This window comes from Polypterus senegalus, chromosome 12 (assembly GCF_016835505.1).
Source record: "Polypterus senegalus isolate Bchr_013 chromosome 12, ASM1683550v1, whole genome shotgun sequence".
Taxonomy (NCBI): domain Eukaryota; kingdom Metazoa; phylum Chordata; class Cladistia; order Polypteriformes; family Polypteridae; genus Polypterus; species Polypterus senegalus.
In genome coordinates this window covers 13681768-13693334 of record NC_053165.1, presented here as the reverse complement: position 1 = coordinate 13693334, position 11567 = coordinate 13681768, and the positions used below count along the sequence as shown (strand labels likewise).

Here is an 11567-nt window from a genome sequence, read left to right as displayed (position 1 = left end):
AACTCATCCATGATGAGGCATCTAATCTCGGATGATTTAAGTGACGTAGCAAATACCCCGCTGGAGTTTGAGATGGCGGGATTAAACCAAATGAATTTGGCAGTTGGTGTATCATTACAGGTGTGGTTGCCACTAAATACCTGACGCAAAGCCCAGTTGGAGTTTCTGTTGCACTTATCAATACAGCCGAGGTTAAAATGTTAGCATTTGGTCAAGAAATGTGCAGCCCTGACCCCACCGTCCTGGTCTTAGTGTAGATGGCATCCTTACTTTGTCAAGTCACCAATTCATATGGAAACAGCAGCTTCGGACAGGGTTGTTGTTTTATATTCATAGTAAATTCTTGACCCACTTTCCATTTATTTTTATTTACTTAAGTGTATAAACTTCAATCACTCCTGGCCCGAACTGCTCATACCTTTATTTGCATTTTTATTTTACCTTGGAGAAAAAAAAAAAAAATCAAGAAACACACTGCATGTTTTATTAACAACAAACAGTTTGGCACATAAATAACGATTAACAAACCAGAACAAAAGGAGACTGAATGGAGAATCATCGGAATCAAAGATGTGTGGGGTTGGTGTTTCTTTTTATTTTTTGAAAAACTAAAATTTACTGAAATACTTGTACGCCACTGTGCAGCCTACTTGTCCGCCACGGTCATGGCTCACAGATGTGAAATGTCACTTGGCATAGGCCGGGGCTAAGACACGATCACGTAGTGGAGCTACAATACTGTGTGTACGCATTTCTGTGCTAAAACCTGGAAAGAAACACTCGCCTTCCCTAGCGAACGGAGCTTTTCCCATATCACAGAACTACTGCTTTAATATTAAACACTAATATTGCTGTGAGCAGAGGGAGTCGGTCCGACATCCACAAAACACGAATCATCAGTCGTCGGTTTTCCTTGCAAGTCTGCAGAATGTCCAGTGGTGCTCCACGGTGTTCTCGTTGGCCCTTTCGCTCATATGGTGCACCCTGGTGTTCCGGATTGTAAAGCCCTGTTTCGTGATATACTCCATCAGGTGCACACGGAGCGACACCTCCTGATGATAGTCACATGGTCCAAATGTAAAAGACACTTGGCAGTCCCGTGTGCCCATCATGTGCTTGTTCCACTTGATGAAGTTGTTCGAAATTCCCTCCAATAACGAATGCACCTTGGTAGTGATGGTCAGCTGAGTTATAATCACAGCGACAGGATTGGAATACTTGGAAAGCTTCCGCGTGCTGGACAGCTCCACCATTTCCTCGTATGTGTCTAGCGGGTACAGAGGCTTTGGGTCATTGAGGCACTGGATCAAAGGTTCGATCTGGTAGAAGTCGGCCTCTTTACGGAGCAGATCGATCTCCTTGAAGTCGATTGGGAGAGTCAGCTCGGAGGTCCTTAAAAAGTTAAGAATGTATCTGAACAGTGGTCCGTCTCGGTCTATAAAGTAGTTGCCCTGGGAGTCTCTGGCAGATGGAAAGTCTCCTCCGAACATGGCACCGAGCATGGAGTCAGGGTAACGAGTGAGGGTGGCGAGAGAAGTAGTGTATAAATGGCCACCTACGTTAAGCGTAACTGGATTAGTCATCTAAAAAGAGAAAAACAAAGAAAGAAAGAGTTAAAAGGCCCAGGAGAACCCTGAAGGAGTTCCAAGCGACAGTGGAAGAAGAAACTGGGGAGTCTGTGCAGACGACAACTGCTGATCAAGTGCTTCACCAATCGCAGTGTTATGGTAGAGTGGCAAGGAGAAAAAACACACAGGACATCGTGGGTAGAGATGGGAGATTGGAAGATGGAATTATGATCTGACGAGAACAAAACTGAGCATTTGGGCATCAGGCTAAAAAGGCCACGTTACGCTGCACATCATCAAAAACACACCACCTCACCGTAACACATGGTGGTGGCAGCAGCAGCAGCATCAGGCTCTAGGGATGCTTCTCTGTGGTGTGTGAGGGTAAAATGGATGCAGCACAACGTTGAGAATACCTGAAGCAGTCTGCAAGAAACCTGCACCTTGGGAAGAGACAAGAACTGCAAGCACGAAGACAAAGCTACACTGGAATGTCCAAGTCACAATCCAGATGTTAACCCACTTGAGAATTTGTGGCTGGACTTGACAAAAGACTGTTCGCTCACAATGCCCATGCAGCCTGGCACAGCTTGAGCAGTTTTGCCAAGAAAAAACTAAAATAAAATAAAAAAAAGTCAGGAAAATGGCATTGTGGGGACGAGCAAAGCTGAAAGAAAGACCCGAGTCTGACATGGCTGCCTCATTTCTGACCCCAATGGGATTGTGCGCTTAACTCGTGTTGTATTTGTAATTCATTTAGACAATCTCACAGAGCTCTGTTGTCCTTTTGTCCTAGTGATCCGTGTCACAAAAGCCACACTAAATCAATTGTGATGCAATGTTGTATAAAAAGCAGGTAAATACTGTCTAACAGTATATATACTGATAAACATAAATCATATTTTATAACTGACTACCCTCTAGTTAAGAAAATAAGAGAGCTGAAAAACAAATGCACTACTAACAGACATACGTGCTACGGTCGTCTCTCAACTTACCATATTTCCCCATTCTCCATTCTCCATTAGCCCAACTTCTCTCAGACGTCTTCAGTCCTTCAACTGTGTTTCAGGCTCCACTCGTATTGACAGAAAAATGAATTTTCTAAACAAAACGGATTTCTTTTTTATTATTATTATTATTTGACAGGGCAACAAATTCTTCATTTAGATGCTTAATTAAGAAGCTCTGTTTTAGTGTGGTCACACAACTTTCCATCATACTTGGCAGCACGTGGATTCTCTATACGCCCATTTAATTAACGACAAAACGAATATCAGGGCACAACTAACTGAAATAAAGACGACTGAAATACATGTGAAGTGTAAAAATGACGAGTTTGGATGAAGCGTCGCCCGCAGTGCACATTCAGCTTGGGATCGCCTTGACGTGATCTCATCGTAGTCGAGTTGCCACAATTAGATCCTGTCAGGGCTGGCGCTGCCACAACGTGCCCAGGGCGTGGGTCAGGACTTGACACGTAATAAAACGAAATATTACTGCTGTGTGCATCTCGGAGCTGGTGAAGAAGAGACCCATAGGACCCCACCTTCAGCATCCTTGCGTGCAGGTCTTACTGACTTGAGTATGATGCCGACTGGCATAACATGAATATCCAAACGCACACCTCATACATAAACACAAAGGACGGCAACCAACCTAAGCTGTACTGCTGAGCAGTGAAGAAGAAGATGAAGACGGATCACCTTATATATTTAACTTATCTATTCTGCAATAAAAACAGAGCAGGGATGGTGCTGTACAGCTGAATGTCGATGGCCTTCAACAATCCTGTAGGCCAGGGGTTCCCAAACTCCATCCCTGTGGTTGCAGGTTTTTGTTCCACCAAACTCCATTTTTCATTGGACTCTTAGCCTAATCAAGTGAGTCATTCCTCAGTTTCTGTGTTTTGGAGTCACTGTAGAAATGACAAACTAAGTTTGGTAGATTTTTATGACACTGTAATAAGCAGTTATATGGAGAATGTGTCTTTAAAATCATGAACAGTATTTTCAACCTAATTTTCATTCTGCTTTTCCAGGTGTTCCGCTTATTTAATTGATTATTCACTAATTAGTGAGTCTGACACTGAAGTCGTTGCTGCTTTCATCATCCCGGGTGTCTGCTGCGCTGGTTGTTAATCTTCAGGGTTAGGGTTAAATGAAGGGAGTAAACTACACAGGACAAGGAGAACATAGGAAAACGACAAAAGAGAGTAAATATTTTATAGGTTTAGAAAATAGAAACATTTCTAGAAGTCTTATAAATGTAAAAAGCATACTGTTGTGTTTTTCTGAATGCACAATAAGAGAAGAGTAAAAAAGACCAGTTAATTAAATGAGATCAGATGTTATCGATTATCACCACAGATTGTGAAGCTGGTTGGAACAAAAACCTGCAGCCACAGGGGGTCCCCAGGATCGAGTTTGGGAACCCCTAACTATAGGCTTATCCATGACATTCCGATTCTTTGGAAATCCGGTAGATGTGGAGCTTGGATTCTTGTTTATGGACAGTAACAGAGAGAATTAAAATATTTCATCTCTCTTGCTTTTTATGTGTTCCCCCTACCCTTGTGGGCCTCGCCTGCTTCTCAGACACTATTTGCAGGGGCGCGTTGCTCACCTCCGACCATAACCAACGTTACATGGGCACCCCATTACCGGCTGTGAAAACATCATTTATGTTTTTGTGAATACTACCCATCTTTGAAGGCGACTCTCAGGGTTCCTCCTATGCCATTCCCTCCTGCCTGTCACTTCAGGCCTCAATGACGTTTGACTGAACAACCACAACTAAACTGACCAATCAGATTGCTTGAAGGATAACAAAACACACATGTAACTCATGCACACAGACAGACAGGGACTGTAGTGTTATATTATATAGCAGACAGGTGGACGTTCTTCCTTACAAGTTTAACAGCATCTTTCTCCAGTGGGCAGAGTGGCGGCTCTGAGGTTTGGGATTTGCACTGGCAATAGGAAGGTTGCCGGTTCGAATCCTGTATAGGCCAAAAGGGACTCTGCTCTGTTGGGCCCTTAACCTGCAATTGCTCTGTCCTGGGTATGATGCTAATCTGCATCTGTAGGCCCTCCTACCTTGGAAAAAACTTGGGGGTTGGTGGCAGAATTGGCACTCCAGTCACCCTAAAAAACCTCACACTGTTCCACTCCATCTGAACTAGTGTGGTGCTGAGGTATCACCCACTGCATGGCTGCACTCGGGTCCTAATCTGGATCCTGAGTTGGTTTGTGGTGGGGCGGCAATGTGCTGCATCAGTGCCTGCTCCTAACCTCTCTCTTTATACAGTGAGGCAAACATGAAGGGCAAATAATCACCAGGACCACTTTCTTTCCCTGCTGATGTGATTGATGCTCACCAACTCCAAGTAATTGGTCAGACATGACACGGGTGAGCGCTATTATTCCTGAAGAATTCTTCAGACACTTCACAACTTCTCGTGTTATATCAAAACGCAACAATTTTCAAAAATGAAATTGCAATGATTTTCTTAAAGCACAGGTAATAATGGTTTCGACTGTTAAACAGCCTGGACCCCCAAATACACGGAGGCACAGACCACCCGGTTTACTGCCCAGCGGCGATTCCATGAACCACCCTGAGCGCGCCCCCACGTGACCTGCATGCGCTAACGGCGGGTAAACACTTGGACATCTGCGCCGTGCGACTGACCTGCAGGTCACCGGAGGGACAAACGTCAGCTAATAAACAAGCGAATGAATAAAGACCGGCCTTTATACTCTGGTTGGGCACTGAGAGCGTCGTCCCAAAATGCACACGAATGTGAGGTTAGCATCAGAACACCTCGACGTTTGTTTCATTGGTCGAAGTCGACTTACAGCGTCTTTCACTGACACCTGGACGTAAAAATTTCACAGCACGCTACACGAGACACCAACAGCCCAATTTAAACAAATTAACGTGAATACACTGCGGCCAAACCCGCGCGTTTTTATGCAATCTTTTGTTAAACTTTCAACTTTCTAGGGACCAGTGTGCGCTCTGCTTTAGCTGGTTTTTTTTTCAACAGAAAACGCAATCTTGTGCGTCTACAACACCCCCACTACGTGAGCTCCATCTGCAAAGTCCTGGCTCGTCAGCTGCGTTCGCACGTGCAGTTCGGAGGCCCCAGAGGACGCTGCCCCGCTTTTGCGTCGAAGTATCGACTACCACGAAAAAACGGACGAGGTTCGCGAATTCCACCCCGCTAAGTGCGTCATACCTGCTGCGTGTCGGCTCCTTTGTGAACCGAAGATAAGGCTTCCTCCGCTCGTCCGGTCCCACTCATCTGGGTCGCTTCCGACTGCTGAGGTGTGCGCTCCGGTTGAGCCTGCGGTCCAATCATAGGCATCCATGGCTGAATGAGCGAACCACGGGTGGCGGCACCGTGTGTGCTCTCATGTCATTGGCTTGCAGGCAGACACGGCTCCTCCGCTGACTAAACACGATTGGCCGAAAGCTTGGCGATCCTACGTGGAGGAGTCCGCCCACGAAACCAGGAACCAATTACATGATGCAAGCAATGATTGGCAGACGGATCTCTGCACAGGCAACTCCTACAATTAAAACAAAACGGTGAAAACAGATTTTGGAAATCAGTTTCTAGCAGAAAGAATTATAAAACAAGAGCTTTATTTGTTGTTGGCATCATCATCAAAATGTGTGTGAGTAAATTCATCAGGTCCCTTTATACTAAAGTGTAACTTATTTAAATTACATTATTTAAAAAATAAATACTGGTTTAGGTGAACTACAGCATTATTTAAGGCGTGTGATGTGCTCATTCTTTGACCGTTTATTCATACTTACTTTCACTTTCTCTGGCTACCTACCTAGGTGAGTGTTCTTTTGACACGATGTCCCTTTTTTTAGCTTTTTTTGTTTCACACCCGGTGCTGCCAAATACACTGAATTTAAAGAAAATATTAATCGTTGTGAATGGATGCATATGCTCCCGATCTTATTCTAGTCTTTCCAAACAACTGCGGTGTAATGCTTTATCTAAAGTTTATTTTTGCACCAAAATCCTTCTCGCTAAGAAAACGCGCATGTTCTTTGGTAGTCCTTAGGATGCTGGTTATTACTCTCCTGTCCTGAGGTCTCTTACCGTACGCGCTCTTCCGCGCCCCCAACACGCTGCAAAATTTGAACCCAATTTCCTTTTCAGGTGTGACCTGCTGTCTTTGGCTTTTTTTTTTTGTCTTGCATCTGGTTTAATTGCAAAAATTGCAAATTATAGTGCAAGGCTGATTAAATTCAGGAGAAAAAAATGTTTATATGTTATAATAGCACCAGCACTGGCGTTATTGAACCCTGGGTATTGTAATGTACATCCTGAACTACTAGGGGGCCCATACTGCGCCTCAGCCCGGTGCTATGCTATGGAGCGTTTACTGTGATAGTGTCGCGTGCCACCGCATCGACCACCTCTCGCCTTGCCCCCTCTAAAGCAGAGATCGACCCAGATTTCACGGGTAGTGTCCTTTACATGGGTTTGTGTTTTCCCTGCGTTCGTACAATGGCTTTTTAGTTCTTTTATATGGTTTCTTATGCGTCTTTGTCATTTGTCGAATTATTCATGCAAATGTCAGTCAGTCAGTCATCGTCCAACTCGCTATATCCCAACACAGGGTCACGGGGGGGTCTGCCTAGGAACAAACCCCGGGCAGGGCGCCGGCCCACCACAGGGCACACACACACATACACCAAGCACACACTAGGGACAATTTAGAATCTCCACTGCAGCAAACCTGCATGTCTTTGGACTGTGGGAGGAAACCGGAGCACTCGGAGGACATGCGAAGTCCATCCAGGGAGGACCCGGGAAGTGAACCCAGGTCCCCTAACTGCGAGGCAGCAGCGCTACCACCCTCATGCAAATGTCTTTGTGCAAAATGATTCAGCAGGAAAACCGCTCCTCGAGATACAGGATTTCTATTTTCGATTTGAAGTGATAGTTATGTGTGATGTAAAGGAAATGGAGACACTGTTGGGGAGATTTGCCTTACCGCGACCACTAAAACAGCATGGATCACCTTTGTCCAGCTCGCTTTGTCTCTTCGGCTGCAACTTCTATTGGAGAACTTGGGTTTAGTTTCGGTGCAAAGTCGTGGTACTGCTTCGGGCGGGACGACGTTGTTTTACTGCTGTCTGTTGTGGGCGCACTCGCTCCGATATTTTTTGTGGATCCAATGTAAAGTGACCTAAAGGCGCAGCCCGCTGTGACTTTCCAGCGCTCCCGTGCTTAACTTCTTCTTGCGCCCAATAAAACCCCGAGTGTCGGGGGCAGCTGCGCAGATTGGAGGCGCATCTGGTTGACGCTGAGCTTTCAATCTGCTGACTAGCGTTCAATCCCTGATGTCGGCATGTGGCGCTTTTCTTTGAACTGCTCATCATCCTTATCGATGTCTTTCTGGAAAGTGGAGCCCGTGACTCTTAGGTGTGACAGTGGCGAGGTCTGCGGTAGGAGTGACAGAGGTAGGATTACATCAGGGATCAGCTCCGAGCCCTTTCTTATTTGCAATGGTGATGGACAGTTTGACAGACGAGATTAGACAGGAGTCTCCATGGACTATGATGTTTGCTGATGACATTGTGATCTGTAGGGAAAGTAGAGGGCGGGATGAGAAGACCCTGGAGAGGTGGAGATATGCTCTAGAGAGGAGAGGAATGAAGGTCAGTAGGAACAAACAAGACAGAATACATGTGTGTGAATGAGAGGGAGGTCAGTGGAATGGTGAGGATGCAGGGAGTACAGTTGGCGAAGGTGGATGAGTTTAAATACTCAGTATTTAACAGTACAGAGTAATGGGGATTGTGGAAGAGAAGTGAAAAAGAGAGTGCAGGCAGGGTGGAAGGGGTGAAGGAGAGTGTTAGGAGTGATTTGTGACAGTCGGGTATCAGCAAGAGTGAAATGGCCAGCTATGGTATATGTGTTGGAGACGGTGGCACTGACCAGAGAGCAGGAGACAGTGCTGGAGGTGGCTAAGATTTGCATTGGGTGTGACGAGGATGGACAGGATTAAGGAGTACATTAGAGGGTCACCTCAGGTTAGATGATTGGGAGACAAAGTCAGAGAGGCGAGATTGTGTTGGTTTGGACATGTGCAGAGGAGAGATGACGAGTTTATTGGGAGAAGGATGTTAAGGCTAGTAACTGCTGGGAAGAGGAAGGCCTAAGACAGTGTTTCTCAAACTCAGTCCTGGGGACCCCTGTGGCTGCAGGTTTTTGTTCCAACCAGATTCCTAATCAGTGACAACGCCTGATAGCACTGAGCTCATTTAATTAGCTGTTTTTTTTTTCTTTTATTCGACATTCAGAAAAGCACAGCAGCATGATTTTTACAAGACATGTATAAATATTTCAGCTTTTACTATAGATTTAAATGCTTAACTTTCTTTTGTTAATTTCATTATACTTTGCCCTTTCTCTGTGCAGTTTCCCCCCCTTCATTGTATCTTAATAATGACAACTTAAAACGAGCAAATCAGACTCGCTGGCAAACAACACTGAATAATCAAAGGCTGCAACTACTTTAGCGTCAGACCCACTAATTAGTAAATAATGGATTCATTAAATAATTAGAACACCTTGAAAAGTAGAATGAAAATCAAGATGAAAATACTGTTAAAAAGAAAAAAAAAATACATTATTCCCATATAACTGCTTGGTACATTTTAATATTCTTTTTTTTAGCAAACTTAGTTTTCTAATTAATATATTGTTCCCTAAATACAGAACTTGGGAAATATCAGTTCACTTAATTAGCCGAGGAGATCAATTAAAAACAGAAGCTGGTTGGAGCAAAAACCTGCAGCGATTGGGGGTCCCCGGGACCGACATTAAGAACCCCTGGCCTAAGAGAAGGTTTATGGATGTGGAGAGAGAAGACATGAAGGTGATGGGTGTAACAGAGCAGGAAGATATGGAAAAAGATGATCCGCTGTGGCAACCCCTAACGGGAGCAGCGAAAAGAAGAAGCAGTGTTATAACAACACCGGCACTTGCATTATAAATGAACCCTGGATATTGTAATGAACATCGTATGCCATTAGGAAGCCCATACTCCGCCTCAGCCGGTGCTATGGAGTGTATGACATGTATTGTAGTGCCAAGCAAGCCTTTGGCCCGTGAGCAGTTCCACTGTCCTGTGTTACTGTCCCGTAAGCGCGTGTCACTGTTGCGTGCTTAACATTACACTACACTCCATACGCTTAACTGCTGCTGACAGTTTGGGAAATACCGCAGGATTTTTTTAAAAGTAATCCATCCATTTTCTAACCTGCTGAATCCGAATACAGGGTCACGGGGGTCTGCTGGAGCCAATCCCAGCCAACACAGGGCACAAGGCAGGAACCAATCCTGGGCAGGATGCCAACCCACCACAGTTTTTTTTAAAGTAATAGGGTAAAATAAACATCTTTTAAGATAAACCATAAATCTGACCCTTTCAGAAACATGTTACAAAAATATAGAAGTGACGTTGACATAAAATATTCATTTTGTAAACATCCCCCAGAAAATATTCTTCATTTATTTTGGACCTGCAGTTACACTCAAAAACGTCATTGATGTTAATGTATTACTAGGGTTTTTGTCCTTCCTTTAGAAATATTTTGGTTACTATGAGCATTAACACAGCAATGAGAATGCCTTGCTCCTTGTAAATGTAATTTTTCTTTAAAGAGCATTTCATATTAATAAATGGAAATCCACAGAAGGAAAATCACATTTTACAATTTTTACAAGGATGTACATAACATTACTCAGATCAAATTTCTTTATCTTTAAATAAAAAGCAGATAAAACAATGGAATAGTGTTTAGCCTATACAGCAGATGACCTCATTTATCGTCCTGGAGATCGACGGTGGCTGCTGGTGACATTTCGGAAAGTTCAAGCTGCTGTTACGATCTGTACAGTTTGCGTCCTTTTATATCAGCAACAAATAAAAAGCAGCGCCAAAGTGAGCCACGCCGGTGTTGTTAGAAATGCTTCATACACACAATGTCTATGTGCATCGGTCTACGTTTACCTATTATGCAGCTTTTGTTGTTTATATTCAATCGCTCATCTAATTCTTCATTCACGATTAGCGAGACGATGCTTTGATAATTGAGGTCAAGTTTCAATAGTCACACTCCAGAAAATGGCAGCCAAGGAAATTAAAATGCGACAGCACGATATTAAGTGCTGCTGTGCAAACGCGAGTTTCCATCCCGTCCTTGATATAAGGCTACGCACTTTATGTATACCAGGGGTCTCCAACTCCAGTCCTGGAGAGCTACTGTGGCTGCAGGTTTTCATTCTAACCCTTTTCTTAATTAGTGACCATATTTCGTTGGTAATTAATCTTAGCCTTAATTTTAATTAATGTACAACTTAAGACTCAGGACCCTTATTTATTTATTTAACCAAACAATATTAAGACACAAAATGTACCAACACATAGACAACAACCTGCGTCCATCACACAATAACTGAAAATAAAGAAAGGTGAAGGCTTCAGTAATGTCGATCTCCTCGGGTCCACAAACCATTTTGACAGCGCTCTTATAAAAGAAAATCAACAGTTTTGGAAATGTCTACCATGGCAGAATGAGCGCCTTGGAATTAAATAACGGGTTTAATTAGCAACGAGAATTAGCTTCAATTAAGAAAATTAATGAAGTGAAGTTGATTGGAGTTTGAGGCCCCAACTTAGTTGCTCACCTGTTGGCACACTTCACATCAAATTTATGTTTAGGTGCCGTTTTAGGAAAAAAAAATAGCGGTCAAAGTCTCAAGAAAAGTCAATTAAAATAAAGGGGAATAGTTAATTAGCAGCAAAAACTGGTCACTAAGTAAGAAAAGATTTTGGATGAAAACTTACAGCCACAGTAGCTCTCCAGGACTGGAGTTGGAGACCCCTGATGTATATATAAATGAAGACCAACGCGTCCATTATTCAGGGCTGCGTCTTTCCTTGCTGTCAG

At 43.8% G+C, this 11567-nt stretch overlaps 1 protein-coding gene across 2 annotated transcripts; it reads right to left on the bottom strand.

Annotated features, from left to right (window-relative positions):
- Window positions 1-462: 462 nt before the first annotated feature.
- Window positions 463-11552, bottom strand: kctd6a (potassium channel tetramerization domain containing 6a). Of its 2 annotated transcripts, none has more exons than XM_039772854.1 (4): window positions 11465-11552; window positions 5815-6148; window positions 2567-2672; window positions 463-1583 (listed from the first exon to the last, which is right to left on the bottom strand). In XM_039772854.1, exons 3-4 carry the CDS (start codon window positions 2591-2593, stop codon window positions 897-899), a joined length of 714 nt encoding a protein of 237 aa, XP_039628788.1. In that variant the 5' UTR covers window positions 2594-2672; window positions 5815-6148; window positions 11465-11552; the 3' UTR covers window positions 463-896. The 2 variants fall into 2 exon arrangements, with proteins under 2 accessions (XP_039628788.1, XP_039628787.1); XM_039772853.1 differs by lacking the exon at window positions 11465-11552 and adding an exon at window positions 10628-10862.
- Window positions 11553-11567: the final 15 nt, after the last annotated feature.

Excerpts from the sequence above, each read along its gene's own strand:
- kctd6a (XM_039772854.1), bottom strand. The coding sequence starts at position 2,593 with ATGGAGAATGGAGAATGGGGAAATATG. Across the intron at positions 1,584-2,566 it reads ATGGAGAATGGGGAAATATG|ATGACTAATCCAGTTACGCT; the intron begins GTAAGTTGAGAG and ends TTCTCTTTTTAG.